The sequence below is a fragment of the Varanus komodoensis genome, unplaced genomic scaffold, assembly GCF_004798865.1.
Source record: "Varanus komodoensis strain SLA01 unplaced genomic scaffold, ASM479886v1 scaffold43, whole genome shotgun sequence".
Classification (NCBI taxonomy): domain Eukaryota; kingdom Metazoa; phylum Chordata; class Lepidosauria; order Squamata; family Varanidae; genus Varanus; species Varanus komodoensis.
In genome coordinates this window covers 2,016,491-2,043,311 of record NW_025335985.1, presented here as the reverse complement: position 1 = coordinate 2,043,311, position 26,821 = coordinate 2,016,491, and the positions used below count along the sequence as shown (strand labels likewise).

Genomic DNA, 26,821 nt, shown 5'->3' with positions numbered 1-26,821 from the left:
TAATTCCTTCTTTTGGGGGTGGGCAGCCCATGTAGATGAATCCAATGGACTTATGAATGCTCTTAGAGATTTTCCAGTGGATAGTGCCGGTGATCCACCTGAATCATTTGGAATGGTGAGGCATGGAGGGCTATTGAGTTGATTGTAACTGCCATCTCTGACACTGCAGAATCTGCACTGCTCTTTGGTATACTGGGGAACAGTGATACACAGGTTGGATGTCAGCTACAATGCAAATGGTGTAAGATTCAAAGCAAAGATGATCAAACACACACTGTTATTATTGTTGATAAAAAAATATTTCTGTACCGCCCAATAGCCAAGACTCTGAGAGGTTCACAATAATTCTCAAAAATAAAAAAATATATATTCTAAAAATGCAAATACAGATGTAGTAAGAGGCAATATAAAATTCCAGTATACACATTTTAAACAATCTAAAATTCCAATATACAAAAACATAAAATGGTTTAAAAATCTAAAACAATTTCAATAAACTTCACCTGATTAAAATAGCCAGGGTAACCCAACATGTACCATTAAATGCCATGAAATGCTTGGAAATAAAGGGTACTTTTAACCTGATGCTGAACAGATGACAAAACTAGCACCAGGCAGGACTCAGTGGGGGTGGGTTTTGTTCTAAAATACTCAGAGAACTTTGGCTGTTGGGTGGTATAGAAATTTAAAAAATGAATAAAACAGTGGAGGAGGGGCACTGAGAAGGCTTTCCTCCTTGTTGCCTCTTTCCAGGCCTGCCTTAGAGTCAGCAGGCTGAGGAAGAACCCAGTTGCAGACTGCAGGATCCAGGCTGATTGAGGTCAAGAGTGGTGTGCCATCAGATATTATGGTCTCAAGTCATGTAGGCTGAAATCAGCCCCTTGAGTTTTGCTTGGAAGTACATAGGCAGGCCAATGCAAGCAGATTAGATCTGGTGTTATATGTTCAGACTTTCTGGTCCCAGTTATACTTTGATTGCTGCCTTTCACACAAGCTGCAGCTTCTGAACAGGCTTCAAGGGCATTCCCACATGGAGTGAATTACAGTAATCTGGAGATTGCTAGGGTACAGTTTACTGAAACTAGATTATTCCTTTCCAGAGAGAGGCATAGCTGGGCCACCAGCCAAAGCTGATATAAGAAACCTCATGCTACTGAGGCCATCTGAGCCTCAAGAGACAAAGATGGATCAAGGAGCACCCCTAGCTATGAATCTGCTCTTTTAAGAGGACTACAAACTAGTTGAACACCCACCAGCTGGTCAGAGGAACCACCCACCAACAACATCTCCGACTTGATTGAACTGAGCTTTAGCTAATTAGCCCTCATTGAGTTTACTGTTGCAGCCAGGTACCAGTTTAGCAAATCAATAGCCTCACCTGATGCGGGTGAAAAGGGGTAGTAGATCTGTGCCTCAGCATATTGATCACAACACTCTCCAGAACTCCTGATGACCCCACTCAGTGGTTTCATGTAGATGTTCACTAACACAGGGGATAGGACCAATCGCCAAGGAACCTGGGGCATGGGACTGAGCAATAATCCCTAAGTACCACGCTCTGGAGCTGGCCATCCAAACAGGAATGGGACCACTGCAATGCAGTATTGCTCACTCCCAGCTCAGACAGGAGCTCCAGAAGGATACCATGGTCAATGATATTGAAAGCTACTGCAAGAACCAGGAGTATCTGCAGGGCTGCAGTACTCCTGTCTCTACAGCATGTAACTGTGCCTATTGTGAAGTGGTGTGACAATCAAATAAGCTATTTTGCTCTCTTTCCTGCATCCTCAAGCAGCTGTTTGGCAGAGCTGTTCTGGGTGGGTGGGCTGATAACACTTTCCATAGCAAATAGGGCTTTGGCTGCCTCAAAGACCTTTTGTAATTTTTACACATGCTACTCTGAGACCAAAACAGCTTGTCTCTACAGCAAACTTGCTGTTGTTAGAAGAGCTTTAGCTGAGGTACCTGATACAACATCTGCTTGATTTTGTGGGATCAGTCTCATTTGCTGTGGCCTGATGATGTGGACAAGGTGCTTTTAGCAATGCAACCAGCCATCTGCCAGCCCAATCCTTGCTCTTCTTAGCTAAAACAAAAGCTAGCTGAAGGGTTATGACTGGGTGGAGCTAGGGAGTAATAAATGTATCTGTGTGAAAGCATATGCCTTAAGGAGGGAGTAGTGCAATTATTCCTGAAAAAACATACTCCTGACCCAACAGTATTTAACTACTGCTGTACTGGTGCAAATGCCCCCTTTCTTAGAAAAGGTATTTGAAAAGGGTTGTGACAGAGTCAAAGCATTCTTGGACATCCTGATGGATAACCTTTCTTGGGAGAGGTACCAGAGGAGTAGAGCCCTGTTATTTATATTATTATTACTATTATTATTATTGCTGCTTTTGATACCATCTGCCATGCTATCCTCCTGGATGAACTCTGAACTATAGTAATACCAGCATCATCACACTTTATCTCACATCATGTTATTTATTTGTAAGCCAAAGGTCATAAATAAAACATATAAAAGTTACAAAATGTGTAGCAGAAATAAAACATTAAGAAAAAAGGGCACAGTGAATATGAACTAAAATACATCTAGAACTTTACACCAAAGATTTGTGTTTACACTTGATTGGGACAGCTGTTAGAGCTTTAGCTCAAATTTTGGGGGCAACTAAGTAAAAAAACATAGCTTGTTAAATCACTTGACCAATCAGTAGGTAACATGAATTTCTTAAAACATAGTCAGTTTCAACCCAGATGAATATTCCCTTCAAATTTTGAATTCCGTTTTCTCTTCAGATTGTATAAATCTTTTGCCTTCTATATATATATCTAAACACATGCATAATCATCACTATAACTATTTTATTACTGTTTAAACATTTGTAAGATGCCTTGATTGAATTTTAGAAAGATGAGGTACAAATGTCAGAAACAGATAAAGTCATTATTCTTTTAAAAGGATATATTTGAGTTCATTGGATATATTTTAATATATATATTTAATTTAAAAGCTTGTCTGAACAACTGCTGAAATCATAAGATTTCTGATCAAGCTTGTTTAGCCTACATACTTTAGATGTCTATTCCAATTCACATTCAGCTGAATAAAGTTAGAATTGCTCATGGAGAAGTATGAACTCTTCCAAGTTACATCTAGTTCATGACACTGAATTAGAATTACAGACCCAGCAGGCATATCTACCAAGCATGTTATGATAACACGTTATATATGCGGTGAACTGACTTAACTAGAGTTCCTCAAAGAAGCAAGTTACTCAGCCCACTTGTACTGAAATGTCTGTTTTCCCCCCTAATGCATGCATGATCCCACAGCTGGAGGTCTCTTGGCAAATTCACTATGTTTCTTTAATGTAAACAATATTATGCATTCAACACCCACTGAAAGCCGGTCACTGATTTGGAAATCCAACCTCCTAGGTAGAACACAGCAAACATCTACAAAATTATTCAGTGTCTTGCATAACTCTTTCCACAAATAACATTTAGGAAACTGTATTTTAACAATGAAGCGAATGTCTCCCAAACATCTAACAGCTGAGCTATGCTACTCTTTCTGAACTAATATTGGAAGCACATTTCACATATATTGCTGAACACAAATCCACCTCGTATTTTTACACTTCCAGATCATGAGGGGCAAGCCCAGAATAGTGACTCATACAGACATGCTATCAAAATTCTAGCCAGGATGCAGAGGCCTTTGCAGAAATAAAGATGGTGCTTGAGGGTGACATTTTGCTTTGCCGGATACCATTGTCCCGCTTAAACTTGCTTATTAAAAGCTTTTACGAGGGGGGACCCAAAAGACACCGGAATCATTCTCTAGTGGGCAAGCCCATCATAGCACATGCTTCCTCTGCTAGATGCCTCTTGCGGGGACCCTTCTGCATCAGCCTGCTGACCGGTGTCATTGAGTCATGGTGCCATGCAGTATTTTTTTTTTTTTTTGTTAAGCGCCTCTCACTTGTCGATTTTTGTGATGGCTGTTTTCAGGTATCACATCGTGAGAGGCACTTAACAAAATGGCTGTTTTCAGCCATCATAAAATCGACAAACAAGCGAGAGGCGCTTAACAAAAAAATTTACTATGTGGCATCACAACTTCACTTGCTGACGCCAGTCGGCAGGCTGATGCAGAAGGATCCCCTCAAGAGGCATCTAGTGACGGAAGCATGTACTATGATGGGCTCGCCCACCAGAGATTGATTCCAGTTTCTTTTGGGTCTCCCCCCGCTCATATCCTGCCCCCCTTGTATATCCTGTCCTTCACTGAAAGTCTCAGGACAGTAATACAGTAAAAGCACAGCATCGAACATCAATTAGCAACAATAAAACCCATCTTTAAAATAACATAAAAGTTTTCAATTAGCAATAATTTCTTTTAAAGGATTTAAAAAGAATTTAAATTAAATCATATTTCATTTAAAATGTTAAATTAAAATAAGAAGTGGCAGGGACCTTGGTACATACCAAGACTGGCCTCAGCAGGCACATTGCTGCCCCATGGAGGCCCCAGGTTTACAAGGCATGGCCCTTCACATACTGTATGCTGAAGACATTTTAAGAAGAAAATCTTGCATATTTTGCAGAAGAATTAAAAACAGCAATACCTTAGCAATTGGTCTTCCAAGCCAGATCTGGTGACAGTGAAATTGATTATTGTTACTTTGATACACACCTGTAGAAGAAACGTAAGAGGAAGGGGTATTACATGTCAAAATAAATCTTATATGAAAACATAATGCAAATTTCATTCAAAATCAGTTGAACTGTATACTCCCCTAAATATATATCCCTACATATTTTTGGTGCAATGACATTTTATAGGCCTGGTATCCATTCCCATATTCTTTTTAATTTTTGGAAAGATACAAAATGTTTGAAAGTAAGAGATTTACTTTACAATCATATGAATTGTTACTGAGCAGTAAGTCTCAGTAAGCTCTGGAAGATTGAAATGTTGTTACCAATGCTTTAAAATGCACCTACTCATATTCTTTAGCTCATTGCCAAACCAACCAAGCTAATGTAATTTGATGGGGCTTGACATTCAAAGAGTACTAACAATGTTCTTACTAGGTTCAGCTGTAGTTATGTTGCTTATTAATTCTGAAAAGTCATGCAGCAACTATGAACTGGAATGGATTTCTGTATCTCACAGCAGGGCTGTGAAACATTAATAAATACTGTCTCAAAGTGTTACTGAATTGTTTAGACATCTTAAGTTATAGTCATATCATATTATACTGACATGATTGCATCAAAAACTTCAGGTTTCTGCCTTTCTCGCCGACATAAGACAACACTTTCTCTTGTTGAGATGTCATGTTATGCATTTCCCTGCCATACTCCAAATCATTACCTACCATTGCTACTAGTAGGGGCAGTAAAATGTACATGCTGGTACCATACAACAATTCTGACACATTACAGAATTCAACATAGGGTGCCATTTTTATCAGCATTCTCATATCCATGCAATATAGAACTGTGATCTGACCTCTAAAATACCCAGAGAAGGTCTTTAAAGTGTTTTGTTACTCTTTGTTTATTAAATGTGTTTATCTTCTTTCTGTCAAAGGGTACTCACTGTTGCTAATTATAATAAAATGAACATCTAAAAGATTTTCAATTAAAATCTAGCATAAAAACAAATGAATTAAAATGTAATTAAAAACACAAAAACAGATGAAATAAATACAGTACACCAGTGAAGAACATCAGAAGAGACATACTGGATCAAACCAAGAGTCCTGTTCACACAGCAGCCAACCAGCTGCCTATAGGAAGCCCACATGCAGGATCTGAGTTGGTATCATTTTACATTAGGCATTCCAAATTTTATTCAGCTTCTCTGCAATCTCCTTATACAACTTTAGTTTGCCTCTAGTTACAACCATTAGTACTCATTAAAACCCATTTCAGCAACTAACCAGCATACATGACGAAGGCCCATCTTGGATGATGGAAGTATAGATGCAAATTTTTATTCTGCTAAGAAGCTCAATTAAGTGGTCCTTGACAAGTTTGCAACCACATTTAGACAATTATGGTTGTCTGCAACATGTGTTGACTACCCATTTGAATATCCAAGCCATGGCAAGCAGGCATTATGGCTTGTCATACTGTGTGAACCTGGTAAGGTAGCTTATGTGAAGGTTAAACAATCCTTGAATAATCTATGGGCTGTTTTGGGTTATGTGAGTGTTGTTAGCCCTCACATAAGCCACCCTCACTGAATTCACACAGTGCAACAAGCCACAGTGACTGCTCACCACAGCTTAAACATTTAAATAAGCCATGATGAACTGCAGTGATTCAGTCAACCCAGTCGCTATCTATGTTATGGGACACCTGGTTGTGAATATGTGATGTGACCCTAGAAATGCTGGGTCGCTTTAGTGGAGACCACTCCATCCAATGCCAAGGAATTTTCTGATATAAAGCAAGCATTTTTGAGGACAAAAATGAAGGGACGTACTCTATGACACTGATTAAATGGGGGCTGAGATCATCCTATGCAACTGGTGCCTTCCACTTGCAGGAGCAGACAGTTTCCCCCTGAGACTAATCCTTGCCCATCTGTATTGTTCCAGAGAACATAATGGAAGCCACTGAGGCTCAAGTCTATGTCACTGTCTATGGCTTCCTACTGTTTTCATTTCTTAGGGACAGTAGAGTGTACAAATGCGTAAAGGTAAAGGTTTCCCCTTGACATGAAGTCCAGTCATGCCTGACTCTAGGGGGCGGTGCTCATCTCCATTTCCTAGCCAAGGGAGCCAGCATTTGTCTGCAGACCGTCTCCGTGGTCATGTGGCCAGCATGTCTAAACACTGAAGCGCACGGAACGCTGTTACCTGCCCACTGAAGTGGTACCTTTTTATCTACTTGTATTTGCATGCTTTCGAACTGCAAGGTTGGCAGAAGCTGGGACAGAGCAATGGGAACTCACCCTGTTGTGCAGATTCGAACCGGCGACCTTTTGATCAACCCGCCCAGCGGCACAGTGGTTTAAACCACTGCGCCACCTGCAGTCCCTATACAAATGCATAAGACCCAGTATACTGGCGTTGTATGTATGACTATGTTGATGTACTGGCATATAACAACTGATGAGCTTGTCACTCTGTTTAATATGCATTGTTTGGCCTTAGCCCTCAAATTGTCCTCGCTTTTCCCCCACTGGTTTTGTTAAAAATATTAGCAGATGCACTAGCAAATTTATACAAAATCTACACAATATCTCATGAATACAACTTTTCCCCACCATACGTGAAATGATTGGAGGGATTTTAATGAAGAAAAAGCAGAAAATGCATACACAAGTGACAGCATAATTTTGGAAAGGTAAACATGCCTCCTTTGAAACTCCTGCAATGCAATCCTAGCCATATTTACTCATAAATAAGCCAAACCTAGTTCATTGGGGCTTACTTCCAGGTGCATAGATCTTTAGCCTTAGTGGAGACTGCCTATTTGGCATACATCATAAGCATATCATTATACCTCAGGTAAGTAGTGTGGATTTGGCATTTTTGTTGTCATGTAGAACCTGAAGTTTTTGTCATAATCTATGTCAGAATCTCCAAGGCGAATGAGTAGTCTTCCACCAGAAACAAATGTTTGTTTCAAAAGAATGGGTTCCAGAGCTGGGTCAAGTGTTTCTTTAAGCTATTAAAAGAGGAAAAGATATACGATGCATTTTACATACTGTGTTTAGCAAAAATACTTCAGTTAAAGTTATAACCACCTGTTGTGTATAATAACAATGTTATTCTCTTGTGAGTCTCCTTTTTCATAAAAGGAAACATGATTTTTTAATTTTTCATTGCATAGCCAGGCCTACAGACAGGATCAAAAGAACTGTGACTAGGAGAAAAATAGTTCCTAAAACTATTCTACAAATACATGTACAAGAGCTTGCCCAGCCCTGTAAGATATAAATTCCATAGTAGTTCTTAGCTGGATTTAGTTTCATATTTCTTCATATGCACTGGTGTAAAGTACTCTTCCATGAATGGAAGACTCCTTTCACATGCAAAAGCCATGGAGTTTAGTGTCTAGTCACTATTTTATTATGAGTCAGAAGACTTGGGTTGTACTCTTCACTCATCAGTGCAGCTCACTGAGTGACTTTAGGTCAGTCTCTGGACCTGTTTAGATGATCAAATAATGCACCATGATTTAGTAAGTCACAGAAGTTTGAAATCTGTGCCAGCAGCCATTCTGAATTTTCATGTCATGACCACAGCTTGACATGTTGTCTGAACCCAAGATAGGTGTTTCAGAGTCACATGAGCTTTATTTAATCTGCAATGGGCTACAGTAATGGTGCAAGCTCGGCCACTGACTCTCAGCCTAAACCACCTCATAGCAGGGAAGTATGGGTGGTTTGGGTCTTAGCAGCAGCAGTTGGGCCAGGGTCCAGCAGAAGGTGGCAGTGGCTGCAGGAGGCATTGTTGGATTTAGTGAGGAAATTTAGTTTTAGCAGATATATTGCAGCTTAGAACTATGTCCTAATCTGACTGCAAGTTTGGCCAGCAGAAGGCCCCACAAAGCAACTTGAGGGCTTTGGAGTACCCCATAAAAGTACCAGCTGACCTGTTTCCCTGTTACTGGGCTTTAGCAAGATAGGCAGATGCAAATGTCTCTCCTGGCAACAGTTAATGTAAAGATGCAGGACTTGATGCTGCTGCTTCTCAGTGACCATCACATGAGGCTGAGACTGATTTATATGAGACTGTATGCAGTACATATAGTCACAGAACGTATCTTCAATATCTGGGGAAGCCTTGTCTCCTGGTGGGGCTATGGAAGTGGTATGGCCTCAGCAGGGACCAGAACACAGGTAGCAGGAGACAATACAGGGGCACCAGAACCAGGGTCTTGCCTCAAGTTCAATGGGACCAGAGTCAAAGAAGGCAAGACAAAGTCCCAACTCTAATAGCAAGGTTCAAGTCATAGTCACAGAACAGGCCAAGGTCAGGTTAGGCAAGATGCAGGAGCTGAACCACAGTTTACAGGAAGCCCTGTGTTGCTGAGCTGGCATGGCATGAATTGACCCATAGGTAGCAGAGAAATCTCTGTTTCTGAGGTGAAACGGTGAGACAGCACACACACAGTAAACCAGGATCTGGATCAAACAAGATGCAGGTACTAGAGCCAACAAGAGGACCTGTGATGCTGAGACAGCATCTTAAATAGAGCCTGCTCTTAAATAGATCCAAGACTCCCAGTTGGTGATCATCAGGAAGCTGAGAGCTCCAGCAGGCCTGGGACTGATTCTGCAAATACTGAGGTGGGCTTCTGGTTCTCACCATGAGATGACACCCTTGAGATCATGCCAAAGAGTTGTTGTGAGGATAAAATGGAGGAGGAGGAGGATCACATATACCACCATGGACTCATTGGAGGATGTGTAGGATATAAATGTAACAAATAAAAAAAGAAATACATAAATGGGTAATAGTGGATCTAAACCTGTGTGCTTTAGGATAGCAGTGAGTAAATTTAAAGATAACTAACACTGTTCAATTGTTTAGATAACAAACCAACGCAATAAACAGCAGAATTTTTTCCTGATCTCAAAAAAATTATGGATGCTTGTTATAGATGTTTGGTAAGCACTACTTGTTTAAAGTACAGAGAAGCACTAGTTAATGTCCATCAATGCTGAGCCAGAGACAGCTGTCCAGATTTAACTGAGAGTTATGCCAGGGACTCAGAGCTGGAAGACGAAGCTGAGGCAGAGTTGAGGTACTCTGCTGCCTGGAGCAGCTGCACACAGAGCTGAGGATCCTCATTTCTAGCCATGGAGTGTCCTGAAAACTACTAAGTAATCAACCAGAATATATGTTAACAAACTCTGCCATAACCTTGATACAGAACATTGTTAAGTGTCCGAACTGCACAACTCATAGTGCACCTCAGCTATGAGCTGATGGTGTAATCTTTAGAAAGCCATTACAGCCCCTGTCCCGCTGCTCTTACAACATGGGGGCAATAATACTGCCTACCATATAAAGTTGTGGGAAGATTTATTGAAAACAATGCATGTGAATTGCTATGAATATTCAAACAGGATATACATAAATACCAGTTATGATTATGATGTCAACAACTAACCATATCATAAAATCTTCAGATGTTATCTGCATGGTGAGACAGGAGTCTCAGTAGGCACACTAGTGCCCTTTGCAGAGTTATTACACAACTGCTTCACTGAAAGGCCACATTTCACAGCAAAAGTACATAATGCGTAACACAAAATAAAAAATCTAAAGTGTACACTTGTATTTTATAAACCACTTTATACAATGAATACACACACAAAGAAATTAGGTATTTACTTTATGTAATGCATGATAACTTTCAAAGTAATACCTAATCCATACAAGCCTTACAAGTAGACTTTAAAAAGGAGTCTGATAATTCAAATTCCTGGAAGCTGACATTTTTGGCTGCAGTCCTTCACATGGCAGGATATTTCAGATTTCTACTTGCCTGCATCAAATTTCTAGGCACTTGGATGAAAGCTAATTAGGATATTGCCAGCACCGTTGTCATATTTCAGTTTCTGATGGGTGCCGTGATGAGGTCTTCCTCTTGTCTCTATCTCATTATCGTTAATCACCTCTTTCGTCTAATGCCTTATTTCATAAAGATTTGCCCCAGCCCCCTTTTCAATCCTCTATTCTCAATTTTCTGCCCCTTTTCTTCCCGAAGCTTCAATTTTCCCAATCATGAGCTTTCTAGTTACTGTAACTTCTTGCTTTCTGTATCTTCTCTTTATTCCATTAAAGTCATTATTCAGATCACATCTGTTTGACATATTGGTCAGTCTGACCTTTTTTCTCTGGCCATAACTTGGTCTCTCTTTAGCCATTTCTTTGTCACTTTATATGATAGCTGCTCGAGTGATCAATCTTGATTATCTTCTGCCCTCAGCTAGTCTCTTCAACATATCTTATTTATTTCTTTATTTAAAACTTTTGTATATTGTCCACTACCAAATGGTCTCAGGATGGTCTTACAATGAAACAAAGTGGAGTGCAGCATCCATCCTATACAATAAAAACTCATTTAAAATCTCAATCTAAATCTAAAAATACTGGAAAATAAAATGTGTTTGGCCTGGCGCCAAAAAGAATAAAGTGTCAGCACCAGGCAAACTTCTCTGGGGATCCTATTCCATAACTGGGGCGCCACCACAGAGAAAGCCCTTCTCTGGGTAGCCACCCTCCTATTCATTAATCATGGAGGATTCCCAGGGAAGGACTTCTGCCCCAGATGTTAAGGGGCAGGCAGGCACATAGGGAAGGAGACAGTCCTTCAGATATCCAGGTCCTAAGTCATTTAGGGTTTTATAAGTCATCACCAGCCCCTTAAATTGGGCCTGGACTTCAATTGGTAGCCAGTGTAGATGGTAAAGGACCAGCATTATATGTGCATATCTGCCGGTCTCTCTTAACATCCTTGCTGCTCTGTTCTGGACCAAATGAAGTATCCGGACCATCTTGAAGGGCAGCCTCATGCACAGCATGTTGCAACAGTCCAATCTGGAAGTTACCAGAGCATGGGTCACCCTGTTATCTTTCTTTAAACACTCCATTACCCTTTCTCTATACATTTCTGCACATCAGTTCTGTTCTTCCTTCCTCCATTCCTCTACCCATGCCTTCAGAAATACACCAGCCACCCACAGGCTGCATGCCTCTCTTACTTCAGCTGACAGCATGAAAGTCAAAAGTGCCACATGCTAATTACAGCTCAGAGGCCAACTCTTAAAGGTCTAGAGGACAATGTAATCTCTCAGCTAGCCCACAATGTACAGCTCAGGGTAGCTTTTATATGAAGAAGTTTGGAATCTCAATGACTTGAATGAGATAAAGCTTATTTAGAGTTCCTTTATATACTGTTTCTAAAACCTCTTCCTAGCTTATGTCCCTGTAGCGAGGGATGGGGCTGGGTTGAGGTGAGAGGTAGTATTAGTCAAATGGACCAAATGGAGGATTTATGCAGAGTGGAGGGAGAAGCCACTGAAGACATAAACAAAATGGAAAGTAAAGATGAGATAGAAAACAGATCCTACAAACTGTAACGCACGCACGTAAAAGGAGAGATCAACCTCCTACTGCCCTTAGCCAACCATTTACAGGCTACATTTTTTCAATGGTTGACAGGCTCCTGGGCTCCTAGATATTTGTATCTCTGCTTAAACTTGAAAGGTAGTTCCCTCATGGAGGACATTCATTGAAAACAAAAATAAAGACCCAACAAAATAATAATTTCAGCAGTATGAGTTCTAGCTTTAGTCAATTTTAGTTATTTTTAATCATATCATAAAATGTGCATCTGATTAATCTATGGAGCCAAAAACCAGGCAAGACTAAGCTACAGACCTCTTCATGGATTTGCTGTTATAGTGATGACACAGAAGGGCTTTCTCTCTCTTTACTTCAGATTTGATGCTAAAAATACATAAAGGTGACTTCTCTTCACAATTTGCATCCAAAGCTAGTTTATAGTTTGCATATTAAAATTAAACATGCAGGGCTGTCTTTCAAGCAGTTAGAGTCAAAGGCAGCCAAAAAGACAGTACCCTGTGAAAGTCATTATTATATTTTAAGGCTATACACCCATCCCTGGCAGCAAATTCCATTGAATGCAATGGATCCTACTTATAAGTAGACAGGTATAGGAGGCACTTTAACTGTACGAGAAGAACTATAAACCTGTTAAAGAAAATAGCAAGCATGCACTTTCCCTCAGTCACATGGGTTTCCCATAAACCTATATGAGGGGACAGTGTTTTGTTCTCCTAGAAGACAACAGGACATTACCTGCATTTGTGTAGATCAGGGTGGGCAATCAGAACCTGCAGATTATATCTAACAGCAATAAGTAAAATAGCAATAATTACAAAATAAAGATTTTAACACAAAAAGATCCAAACCTCTTCCAAAAGAACAGGCAAGCCTAGACGAATAGCATTCTCCAGAGTACGCAGGAAACCAGAGTCTGTCAGTTTAATTATCTTCAAACCATTTCTTGTTTCTTTGTTTCTTATCCAGCGGTTTGACTGTGCATTAAAGAAAAAAATAATTAAGAATGATGGTGAATGTCAAATCTTACTCCAGCAATTAATGTTTCTATCAAAATTTTCTCTCTAATTTTCTCTACACTCCTAGGGGTGGTATACAAGCACCAAGTGACAATCGAAATGGTGTTTCACATCTGAGAACTAGAAAAACAGACCTTCCCCAAGGGAGGAAAATGAACATTCTCAAACTGAAAGCACCATCTGCAAAGCAATCTCCCAGAAGTCTCATCCGACAAAGAATAAGCATCAGTGTGATAATCTATAGTAAAGTCATATTGTGATTTTCATGTGATTTCATAATAAGTTGTTGGAAGGACAGGTCTTGTAAACCACTGGGGTATTGGTTCCTTTTAGAAAATCGGCAATAACTCTACTAGGTGATAAGCATTTTGTAGCCTTATATGCCGAGTAAATGCAATTGGTAGGTAAATACCTTCTCCCCCACTCCCAAACCTGTCAGAAGGATACAAACATAGACTTTATTTCCTGACACTTCTGAGTCCTTCCAAGGCAAAATTGGAGTACTTCCTTTACATATAGAGAGAGTAACTCTTTTCCTTTCAGATATGAAGCACTGGACACAAGGAAAGCAACACAATCCCCTCCAATATATGGAATGAATAATTAACTTTGGGGATAAATAAAAGGTCTAGTCTTAGGACCACTTTGTCCTTGTGAATACTATAAGATTCCCTACTGATGGAGACCAATTTAGCTCATTTATCCTACAAGTAATGTGATTCCTATCAAAATGGCCATCTTAAGGGACAGTTCGCTGAGAGGACAGATAGCCAAAAGGTATAAGCATAGACAAGAGAGAACCACATTCAAATGCCAAGCTATGAATTCTAGGAGGGTTCAGAATGCCTGTGAAACCCTTAATCATCATTGGTTTTGATCTGAAGGAGGATTCTATCCCAAGCTACTGCAGAATGGAGCTGTGCCACCCAACTGAGAAAGCTTGTGCCTGATGTGATCAATAGATGCATTAGCATTCACTTGCTACAAGATTTCTCTGCCATCAGGCAGTTCAGGAACATCTACTACATTTGCTTTTGGCAAAGATGTTCTGGCAGGCTAAGGATGCATGTATCTTCCATGCAATCTGGCTCTAGTAAAGAGGAAAAAAAATGGAGGTGGGGGGTAGAGGCTGGAAAGTTGCATCTTGACAAGTCACCAGCAGGTTCAATAGTTTTGCTAGAATTCATAAAGTTTGTATGACTTATAAGAACATGAGTATGAAGTCAGTCACTCTCAAGAGCTTCTGTATTCATTTTTGGAAAAGGAACACCTTATCCAAAAATGTATCATTTTTTAAGGAGATCTGCTGAAGTGAGGAGGCTCTTAGCTGACCTAATCACTAACTCATACTTCAGCTGCCATGCGTGTATGAATATCCCAAACTCTTCTTATCAGTAACTTGGCAATATGGAGATATGTTTTGGACAGGTTCACTAATCTCTGAAAATCTCTGTTGTTGACAGATGCTAGTTTCAAGATTTCCATTCTGAAATGTTTCATCCAATGTAAAGAGGCAGTATTAAAAAAAAAGAATTAGACCCTGGATGGGAATTTAGCAGAAGCTGGGGGAAATTGCACAAGCGGCAGTGTTTTTCCCATGCCAAGGGCCTTCTGGATCAAAGTATATCATTATTATTAATTAAATTTCTATACCACCTGACCACAACATAAAGTATATAGTGTACACAGAATTCTAGTGCCAATTCAAATTGCCTGCAAATGCAATTTGTTGGCAAAGTTTAAAAAGAGAATTCACAAGTAACGTTACCATATATGTAAAGCTATGTTTGGCATAAACTATTTTTTATTACTTGATATCTGGATTACAAAAAGGTGAATGGTAGGTGGCAGAAATTAGAATTGAATATAATCTGACTGCTATGTAATGGTAATGTTTTCCAAAAAATACAGTATTTGTGACATATTGAAATGCTTGCTGTGAATAACAGATTAAAACAAGACAAGGCAAAATATTATTTGAAATCAGCACCTACCTGATCTTGGGGATCAATCATGAGTGGCCAACGTCGTCCCCGTGTAACTAGAATGCCATTCTCAGTGGAAATATAGTCACGTGGTAATCCATCAGTGTTCCACTGTCTAATTTCATATGGATCTCCCAAAATATTTATAAGACTGAATTCAGAACTAATTGGAATATCTAGCTCCTGACATTGTTTGATCCAGCAATCTATTAACTGAGATAAAAGAAAGAAACAAGGAAGGAAGAGGTATTTTTCATTAGTTGACCAGCTCCATTTCTGAAATTATTTGGGCATCAATAAGGCTAAGGTCTAATAATGGAATATGAAAGAATGTTCTGCTCATTTTTAGGGGTTTAGCTTTTTTTTTAAAAAAAGTGAAAAGTTCACTTTTAAAAAAGTGAAAAGTGAACTAGAATTGCAACTGAGATACCAGCTAGTTGGGAGAGTATTACCAGTGGGGTAATATGAATAAAAATGGGAACAGCTGGATTAGAATCAGTTGATGGGGGGGATCCCCCCCCTTTTTCGTAGACTTCCAAATTTAGAATTTAAAAGAAATAATATTCCCATTTACAGATGGGGATTTTTTTCCTTTCTATAAAAATAGCCCCATCTAGCTCTGCCTGAATAAACAAAGAGTAATGTGTTTGGTACATAAAGAAAATAGCTAATTACCCCAATTCATCAGCCTGAAATGCATGCACAAATGGATACTGGGCATGTTTCTGACAGCTGGAAAAATGTGAGAAATTTAATGATATCAATCATCTTCTTGGGGTGGAATAAGTATTCTCCATCTAATTCTTCCATGTCTTCCAACAAACAGATGATTAGCAACATTCCAGGCTATATGGCCTGAGCAGTACACACATAATCCTAGCTCTTGAACCACTCCTTTCAGCCTAGGAACTGTTTATACATCTTCTGTTTACACACCATTCCTCTTGTTGGATCTGGACCACTGTTTGTAGATATATCCTATCAGTGGATAACCAGTTCATTAAGCCTCTCTCGACCACTGACACTGAAGAGAGGCAAATTACTGTGACTGGAGCAGAGCTGTCCCAGTTTTCCAAATGTATTTTATTTGATCATAATATGTGCAAGTGTTTTCCTGAGGAGTGAAATAATCACCAAGAGGGGGTTTACTTACCAGTTGTCTATAATGTGCTGTAAAAGCTCCATAATAGGCTACACATGCTGCAGCTATGAATACATTTCCAGTGATATTTGAAATCTCTGCCTCAAAATTTAAAATACTCTCTTCCCACCGGACCTGTTCATCTCCTAATGCTGCTGTAAGTTTTCCAGCTCGATTAAGACGAGCCTGAGTCAGTGCCATGGTCCTTGCTAAACAAGGACAGATAACAGATAACATTAGTAGGTCATGGTTATTATTTATTTAAAAACAGTCATTTATTGTTTTGTGAATCATTCTTCTGCTTTTCTTAGCTAAAAAAAGATTGCATGACTAGAGTCAAATGAAATAAATCAAACAAAAGGTTTCATAGCACAACTTTTCTTCATGAAGTAATCCTAAGAAAACAAGGCAATGGCAAGCAAATTCGTTGCTGACAACTTTCAACTCAACTCTATACAATGCTCCATTGTCCTTGAGTTTTTGTCTTCACCTCAAGTAGGGGATATGATAGCACTCCAGAGATATTCTGGATAGAAAGAAAATTACTCCACCAGATGCCCCACTCACAGCTGAATCATCCCACCAATTCATTCAGAATTCAGCTTTTTCCTACTTTGTCCCTGGAAGTGTCAACCTGCAAAGCATTTGTGATGCTCCAAGGACAGTACCTTAGATTTTCAGTGACACCTAACTATGTACCATATTGATACAAAAGACTGTATCTATTCTTAAATATTGATGCCTCACTGTTATATAGAGAGCCAGTATGGTAAAGTGGTGAAAAGTGTGGGACTGGGACTCAGGCAATCTGGAGCCAACTGGGTGACTTTGGGCCAGTCTCAGACTCTCAGCCCAACCTACCTCACAGGGTTGTTGTGGGGATAAGATCGAGAGCAGGAAGAGAAGAATGATGTAACCACTTTGAGTTCTTTAAAAGAAAAAAAGGTGTGGTATAAATCTAATAAATAAATAAATGTTTGTGTAAAACTCCCTCAATAAAAAGAAAATTTAAAATACTGGTACTGCTAACAATAATGCCCTGGGTAAATAGATTTGGAGTGCAGGTAGAATAACTGCAGGATGGCTGACTATATACAAGTGAGCAATTTCAGACTTACAAACCTCTTGGTTATATAAACAAGTCTAAATTCTTAAGGTACTTGTACATCTGAAAAGTCTAGAAGTCTAATTGCTGATCATACCATTAGGTATCTTTGCCAACTAAAGCTCTCATCTGCCCATTTTATCCTTGCAAGTTGATTAAAAATAAGATAACAGAGGGTTCTACTACATTCCTAGTCTATGACCATCTGTAGTGCTCCAGGAAATTACTGGGCATCTTTTATTACTATTACAGCTTCAGGAAAGTTTGAGGATTTAATTAGCTCTGTACAGAGTAAACACAAAAATAATAAGATAAAATGTTACAATCTTTAAAACGGCAACTTACCAAGGTTCTCTTTTTCCTCCAGACTTTTTTCATACTGGTCTTGTAACTCCTGTATTTGTTCTTCTACCTGCCTCAATTTTTTCTGCTTATCTCGAAGGGTAGCCAAAGTTGCATCGAGCTCTGCCTATCAGTATTACAAACTGATATTTATAATTGTTGTCTCAAATTCTATGTCTTACTTTATTCATTTGTATAATCATTTGGTGAGAAATAATCCTTATACTACACAAGAGAAGTGTCAAGTGCCATTCAGAAAAGAATTCCCATAATTTCCTCAGTACCAGTCAGTACCTTTTATACCTTAATCAGAAACTAAGCATCATACATCCACATCCAACTTTCTAACTATTAGACTACATTGATACTCACACATTTAATGTAACAATGAACATGTATAGTATTGTTTCAAGATATCCACTGCTCTTTTCACAGGTAGCAAAAATTAGGAAGCCAAATCAGCAATTTTCTAGAAGGGGACTGTGCACATTTTCAAATGAGGCATGGAAAGAAAGGTGTTACCACTTTTGGCCGCTATGGGAGCTCCTTCTTCCCATTTTTAATTTTATTTCCATTGATACCCATGACAGCAGCACAGTTCCTTTCAGTGTACAATAGTTGGGGGCTACTTCCAAGGGCCACTGCAATGATGCTGCATTACGGCACACTGGTGCTGCAGGCTGGAAAGATAACTGTAGAATTCCACTGTTGCCACTTTGATTACTTTGATTTATATGCCACCCGATTAGCCATAGGCTCTCTGGGCAGCTTATATACAATCAAAGAAAAAAATTGCATCAATACAATAAGGCAATAATATAATTAAAATAATAATGATAAAACAATTGATAATAATAAAATATAAATTAAATATACAATCTTAATAATTAAAAAGTTAATAAACAGAGAGGGGACCATGGTATCCTGGCAGAGTTGGAGATTGGAGACCCTGCTTTGTGGTGGTTCCGCTCCTATTTGGCTGGCCGATTTCAGTAAGTGGTGCTGGGGGATAATGGCTCTGCACAATGGCAGTTATGCCACGGAGTTCCACAGGGTTCCATTTTATCCCCCATGCTATTCAACATCTACTAGAAACTGCTGGGAGAGGTCATCTGGAGTTCTGGACTGAGGAGTCACCAGTATGTGGGTGACACCCAGCTCTACCTCTTTCATCCAGGAGAGCCTGAAACTGCCCACCCACAACCCGCTCAATCACCTTGTCCAAGAAGGCGATGTTGGTAATTGGTTGAAAGTTGTTGACATCATTCAGGTTCATGATAGGATTTTTCTGGAGTGGTTAAAAAACTGCAGTTTTTAAAGCATAAGGCACTACTTCCTCTGTAAGAGAGGCATTAACAACCTCCTGACTCAACCTTGAATCCCCTCTTAAGAGTTTATGACCAACCAAGATGGGCAAGGGTCAGCCAAGCAGGTCATATATGCCCTCCCGCCCCTTGAGATTAGCAACGGATGCCCTTCTCCAGGAACACTTTGTGAATGATATTAGGAGGGTGAGTACCCGGAGGAGGGCTTTTTCTGCAGTGGCGCCCCACCTATGGAATGCGCTCCCCAGAGAGGTCTGCCTGGCGCCGTCATTATTTGTTTTTTGGCACCAGGCTAAGACCTTTTTATTTAAAATTTATTTTAATTGCTAAATTATTGTATTTATTAGGATTTTAAAATTAGCCGAGAATGCACCGGGGGGATTTAATTATTTTTCTTTTAAATTGTTATATTGTTATTGTTTATGTATGTTTTTGTGTATTTTTTGTGAGCCACCCCAAGGCTTTGTTGCGATGGGGGCGGCATAGAAATGTTTTAAATAAATAAATAAATAAATAAATAAATAAATAAATAAATAGGCTAGACAGACACAAGCACCCTGTCTGCATCATTAGGCTGCAAAAGCTGAAACTCATCCAGTAGAATGGAACAAGTCAGTGCGCTGGACAGCACCACTGATGATACTGGAATAACTGTGGAGTCCAAGTCTCTATAGATCCAAGCGATTTTATCCGCAAAGGGTTGCACAATTTCCACACAGTGGGCCTCCAGGGGTTCTACCGGATCTCCTCTTGGGTCCAAATGTAAAAGGCCGTGAACCACCCGGTAAAGCTCCACTGGGTGACACAATGAGATTGCGATGTTGGCACCAATGAACTTTTCCTTAATGCTTTTACTGTCACAGAATAGACTCAGTGATGAGCACTAAGCTGTGTTCCATCAGATTTCTTTTGAGTTCTCCTCTACCTGAACTAAAATGAAGTGAAAATGGACCAATTCCTTCTCCTCTGCCAGCAGTAATAAGCTCCCCCCATATTAACTCCCCCCACAAAAAAAAGTCAATCCCCCTTGAAGAAATCCTAAATTTTGAGGTGCTGCTCTAAGGAGGAAGAGTGGGCCCTGCTTGTCCTTCAGGAATAGCTAGAAGGAAAAGCAGGGCAGGAAAAAAAGAGTGCACGCTGAAACATCTGTCAATCCACTCAACATGAATATATGCACCCATGGAGACCCTGGCAACCTAATCCAGGAAAGAAGGCCTGACAAGGGGCTAAAGTTGCTCTGTTCATTTAAAGTGCCCAAATTTTCTCAACTTAGTCAGCCATAGGTAGTTAAAGCATCTGAATATCATTTTTCCCCCTACATGACCCACGAAAATCTTGTCCACTTTAAGTAGGGTGGGGAGGGTAATGAAAAGGAAAGAAAAACAATTAAACAGCAAGTCTAATTAGATGAGCTCCGAAACTCCACTAGAACTCAATTTTCAGAACCTGACTGGTTTATGGACTGGGCAAACTCCCTTGACTGGAGGAATCAATTTGTATGCAGAACATGCTTCCTGTTGGGTGGGAGGGACAATCCTGAAAGATAAGGAATATACCCTACCTATACCAGAGAAATGAATTGTTCTCATTAGGAAAGTAGTTTGCTTCAGATAAGACTGAAGGGGGGAAAAGGGAGGGGAATGTTCTAAGTGAAAGTCAAAAGCTTTTTCCTTCAATAATTAAACAATTTAAAAAGACAAGCACCTGTGCAGCATTTAACTTCTGTCTTTTTGGCTCCACAACCTTGACAACTCGAGAGTATAAATCCATAGCTCTCACCCACATACACATTGACTTGCATGCTTTTGACACCTTCTCTACTTTTTCTGGCACAAAATCAGGGTTGTTCATATATTTCTGAAGCTTGAGCAATATTTGGCTCTTTATATTTTCTTTATCATATTCTAAAAGCTTTTTCAGAAATGTGGAGTCTCCAAGAAGCTGCTTTGCTGTTGCCCAGTCAGGCCTGAAAGATTAAATAAAATGCAGGAATTTAGAAATAGCTGTCCAAGAGGACATATTAACTAATAGAGTTTCATACATTTTTAAAGTTTCTATGCTTTATACCAATGATAGGATAAAATGTGGACTTGGACCAACTAACAGTCACATTTCTAAGGTACATATAATTAATTTCAATACAAAGAAGAAACAAAACTAAAAAACCAATGCTATAGGGCTAGAAAAAAAAATAGAGAATAGTTTAGCAAGGGAAAAGAATGATGCCTCATGATTGCGAATGCTTTGTGATAATGTGATTTGAACTTCAGTGGCACCTCTATGGATTTCATGTAATTCATAGAGACATTTCCACAACAGGCTGCCAGAGCTGTTCTTCCTCTAGAAGACTGAGGACTCTAGGTTGTTAGCATTGAAATTCTAGCCAAACCACAACAGGTATACATATATAATTTCATTATCTTGAGGCAGTTTAGACAAAATCGTCTGACCTTTGTTTTTCTCGTAACAAAGACAAGACTTGTGGTCTGCTGCTTTAAACTTACAAATGAGAAGCTTTTTCTTATCCAAATTATTGGCAGTTCATAAAAATAAATGAAAAGCTTGGTAAGATACTGTATCGGCAATTTTATTAAGTGCATGTTATATTTTCTTGCACAAAAATGGCAAAAGGAGAATAAGCCTGAAGCACATTTATGTTCTTCAAAGCTGGTAAGTGCTATTGCTGATGATTTCAATTTTTGCTAACTTAAAGTACTACCTTTGAATTGACTGCAATTCATGTAAACCGATAAGTAACTTTGGTAAGCTTTGTTAGCTGCTTGTATTACATTAAAAGTAAGGAATGTGAGGTTCTCCAGATGTTGGTGGACTGTCACTCTGATCATTTTTCACCACAGGCCTTGCTAACTAGGGCTGATAAGAGCTGCAATCTGACAACAACTGGGCCCACACCTTCCTATCCCTGTGCTACAGAAAGAGACAGGATTCATTGTGTACCATTGTAAGCATTTGTAAACATAACAGGGCATGAATAGGCTTGCTTATGCATTTATCAGCCACATTACCATTCACCACAGAAGTTATGAAAGTGATATACAATTTGTAAAAATCAATAGTAATAAAAAACATAAGCAGCATGTCTAACATTACGTGGCAGCAACCTAGAATGATCTGGCAATGATCCTAAGGAAAAGCTCTGGTAATAATTGTATCCTCTCCTACCAGAAATTTCCCAGGGTTGGGTGCCACAATTGAAAAGGCTATACTTGGCAGTTCAAGTTCTCAGTATAAGAAGAATACAGAGCAGAGCCTCCCAAACTGATCTCAGTATGTGGAGAGGTACATATGAGAATTCTATTAATTACTCAGACTATGGAACAGTTATCATATTGTTATTCTATTTTAATATTAAATTATATAATGTGCAGTAAAATCCTATAAAAGTTTGTTCGCTAATCTGTTTCATTTTTATACCCTGCCCCCCCCCCCCCAATAGCTGAAGCTGTCGGGGCAGTTAACAAAAGTTAGGAATATCACAGTGTCTAAATGTGCCTATGACAGCATATTAATGCTCATATCATCTAGTAAACAGGCATATATGTCCAAGAACTTGTGGAGGTGTAAGTTTATGCTGGTCAACAGATCAATAACTCCACAACACAAGAATACAGTGTTATTAAATTGGATTACAAAGAATGACAAACTGAGAACTAGAAATCCTAACAAGTGTAAGACACAAAATTACATGAGGAGTGATTAATGCTCACAGAGCTACAGAGACATGCAGTGTTTGCTAACAGCAAGTGCATTATAAATGGTTATCAAATAAAAGGTATATAAGGTAGTAGGTTGTGCAAACTTAAATGGATTCATGGTGATACTTAGCGATAATCCAAAGATTCCAGTCCCTCCCTCACACTTCAAATTGCATCTTCCCACCAAATGCTCACATTATAGACATGGTGATTACAGGGGTTGTTTCCAGAAATACCAGCACATTTTAAGTTTTCATTACCAGTATCTAGGAGAGGCATTTTGCCTTTTAGAAGGTTGAAATGGCACAGAAGTCAGGAAACTATCCAGTTATTGGTGGATGGGACAGAGGGGATGGCACAAAGGTGGTGACGCCGGGGAGGGAACAGGCCGTGCAAAGAATTCTAGATTGCCAGATGAGAACTCCAGGACTACTGGATTAGGCTTACAGGCCTAAGGTTTCCCAGACCTTTTCTGGGGTCAATTTATGATGTCAACACAATATCAAAACAATGATGTTGTCCTGGTATAGGAAAGTTCTCAAATATTTTTTGATAGAGGTTTGTCTCATAATATTAAAGAGAGCATTCTAGAAATCGTGAAATTAGTGTTCCCCCAGCAAACGTATTTTAGATCAGAGAATCAAAGTGTTTTCATGTTGTTTCTAAAAATCTGAATCATGTTTGGAAAAACTCTAAAAAGGTAAAATAATTGAGCTTTGTTATGTTTAGCTTTGAAAACTATATTATTTGTCCTCTAACTGTGACTTTCATTTGCTTTCTGATAAATGTACTTGATGTAATGCATCCTTAGATTTCTTTTGGGGTATTTGTTAGTGGCTGACTTGGCCTGAAGCATATTATGCCATCATTAAACTCCTTAAGAATTAATTTGTTTAAAAGAAAAAAGTTTGAATATGGCTTACATATATCTAAATAGATGTCTTTTACCATTAAATATTCCTGACTATTCCTGACACATCAAAATCACAGTTATAGTTTGTCAATCCCAATTAAATTTAAGCCCCCAGTTTTAATTTATTCCTGCCCCCTATTAATTAGTGTCATAATACACAGCCATACTATTCTGCTTCATAACACTTGATAGTATTTCTGAAACTAATGCCAAAACTAGATATTACAGAAGATGTACGGTTGTTGCTGAACATACAGTAACAATTCTTTTATCTCACCTGTACCATTTCATAATACAAAAATGATAAAGTAATATTACCATGAACTGGGTTTTCCTAACCCAGGTCTACTTCACTGGCTACCTCCTATAATGGTGGGAAAACTTGTAGCACAATGGCATAATCTCATGTGTTAAAGAGAAGAAGGAAAAATGAAAGTCTTTCTACTGAAAATTGCTTTAGGAAATGAATGTCATTTCACATGAAATCACAGCTGAAGCTAAAATCAGTGCTGAAGTTCGAAGACATGGTATGGTTAACTTACTTTGCATTTAAAAGAATACATATAGCTTCCATCACTGTCATGACAAGATCAGGTGGTTTAGTGAATACTCGTATTTCAGAAATATCTGCTTTATCTAAAGAATCAAGTGCTTTATTGGCAGCATCTAAAGCTGGAAGGGCCTCATCCAAATCACGCTGGGCATCATCAGCTATTGCCTGAGTATCCTCTGCTTTTACTTTTGCAATAGCTTCATCTTCCTGGACAACACGCCGAACCTAGAAAAAAGTGATTGGTCAATACATATGTTATTAAAAAGTTTAAAGTTGTCTCTGATTTTTCTTTCCATTTGCAATACCTTTTTTCAAAATATAAAGAATCAAAATAGAAACATGCTGTAGTCTCTCTCTCTCTCTCTCTCTCTCTCTCTCTATATATATATATATATATATGTATGTATGTATGTATGGGCTTGAATATAGAATTTTATTCCACTGATGGGAGCATCCTCCAAAGGAGCTCCACTCAGAATGTTCCAACTGGTGTGGATAGGAGGCAATTTTCAATCATTACTTCCCACTCTACAACTCTCCATACCACTTCTCTCATTGTTGCAGAGTATCTCCCAAACTTGCTGTTGGAGAATTCTGGAGCACAGGACACTGCAGAGGGAGCACAGAAATAAATGAAAATGCCTTTCTCCCCCATTCAGCTAGTGGAAAAGCTTCACTGGATCAATGCTTTCCTCTAAAAAAAAAAAAAGGAAGTTCCTCTGTCTACAAAAGGCTTACGTTGGATCTCAACTGCTATATTTAGTAAGATGGCATGATAGAATTCTGTTGTTGCTGTGTTTTTAAAGATGCCTGTGATGAAAAATATGCAGACATAAGGCTATCCTTGAGATTTTTCTGCCCTAGAACAACCCTGGAAGCTCTATTCCCATTATTTTGTAGAAACAGGATCCATCAGATGTGCATCAGAGAAGGAAAAATGAAAAAGCTGAAGCATTAATCCTAAACCCACTGACTAGGTAGTGAGTGACCCTGAACTCCATGACTGTGCTAATGAGGTAGAACAAATATTCTGTGAGCAGAAGGTCCAAGGTTTAATTACTGGCCTTGCCAGTAAAATGAGAATGAGAAGAACCTCTGGCAGTACCATGCTATGTGGAACAATGGTCTAAGAGTATATATTCAGCATATCAATGAAATTCTCACAGCAGTCTTAACTGATACATGAATGAAAGCATGATTTAGGTCAAAAGTCTATTAGTCATTACAACCACATTTCTTCTAGGCATGTTTTTCCCCACTTTTGACTGCATATCATTATATAATGAAGTGAATAATTAATGTTTAATTGTTAACTTTGCTGCTTCTTCTAAGAACTGATGAGTGGTAAAATATTGTTTGGAAAGCTCCTAGTGATAGGAGGGTATGAATGTCTTGCTGGGGCATACTAGGAATTGTAGGTCTCTTTCTGTCCAAACATGCAAAGGACTGTGCCCATAATAATGTTTAATACTTTTTACCTGATCTGCATTTTCTTGATCCACTGCTAATTTTTCCATCAAAGCTTCAACATCAATTGATTTCTCCTTGAGGACTGGTTCTAAGGCTGAAAGATCTAATTTCATTTTATCAACCAGTACATTTGTCTCTAATAGTTTGCTTAAACCATTCTTTACACGATCCCGAGCCTGAAAAAACAAACATTACTGTTTGGTGACTTCCCGCCTAGACTTCTGTAACGCGCTTTACGTGGGGCTTCCCCTGAAGACAGTCCGAACACTTCAATTGGTGCAAAATAGAGCTGCCAGGTTGCTGACGGGGACGGGGCATTATGCTCACATGACTCCAGTCCTCCGTCAGCTTCACTGGCTTCCCATTGAAGCCCGGGCCCAATTCAAGGTGTTGATTATGACCTATAAAGCCCTAAACGGCTTGGGTCCTGGCTACCTGAACAAGCGCTTACGTCCGTACATGCCCGACCGCCCTTTGAGATCTGCGGGAGAGTCCCTTCTCCGGGAACCCTCCATGAAAGAAATTAGGAGAGTAAGTACTTGGAGCAGGGCTTTCTCTGCGGTGGCACCCAACCTATGGAATTCACTCCCCAAAGAGGTCCGCCTGGCACCGTCGTCACTGGTTTTTCGGCGCCAGGTAAAGACCTTTTTATTTAAACATCATTTTAATAGTTAAAACATATGATCTGGCCAGGGCAACTTCTTCTTCCTTCTCTTTCTCCTCCTATATTTTTATTTACTTAATTTATACTGATAATTTTAACCTTATATTTGTAAATCGATGTATTTTTGTATTTAATGGTAATTTATTATGTGCTAGTGTATTTCAATGTATTTTATCGTGTTGTAAGCCGCCCCGAGGTTTCGGCAAGAGGCGGCATAGAAATGTTATAATAATAATAATAACAACAACAACAACAACAACAACTCCTCAGTAAACCCAGAAAGTCATTGTGTGAAAAAGAATTTATTTACTTGTTTACTTGTTTATTCATTTATTTTAAGCATTTCTATGCCGAGAATTAAAAGGTTTCTCTGTTGTACTCGCTTGCCCGTCTCATTGATGCAGAAAAGCGAATCTCTAGGCTCAGTCCCAGAGGATTCCCCCCATAAGCCGGAAAC

At 39.1% G+C, this 26,821-nt stretch overlaps 1 protein-coding gene across 9 annotated transcripts in view; it reads right to left on the bottom strand.

Moving 5' to 3' along the window:
* DNAH6 (dynein axonemal heavy chain 6) overlaps window positions 1–26,821 on the bottom strand; it is a 171,264-nt gene that overhangs the window by 36,103 nt on the left and 108,340 nt on the right. For all 9 annotated transcript variants that reach the window (XR_006416059.1, XM_044443961.1, XM_044443962.1 and 6 more), the window contains 9 exons: window positions 25,709–25,876; window positions 24,220–24,455; window positions 20,753–21,014; window positions 17,727–17,850; window positions 16,289–16,485; window positions 15,145–15,348; window positions 12,983–13,108; window positions 7,534–7,698; window positions 4,638–4,705 (listed from right to left, as the gene is read on the bottom strand). Coding sequence is in view for 8 of the 9 variants with exons in the window: in XM_044443961.1 (XP_044299896.1) it covers window positions 4,638–4,705; window positions 7,534–7,698; window positions 12,983–13,108; window positions 15,145–15,348; window positions 16,289–16,485; window positions 17,727–17,850; window positions 20,753–21,014; window positions 24,220–24,455; window positions 25,709–25,876 (1,550 nt within the window). In the remaining variant the exon portion in view is untranslated. The remainder of the gene's footprint in view (window positions 1–4,637; window positions 4,706–7,533; window positions 7,699–12,982; window positions 13,109–15,144; window positions 15,349–16,288; window positions 16,486–17,726; window positions 17,851–20,752; window positions 21,015–24,219; window positions 24,456–25,708; window positions 25,877–26,821) is intronic.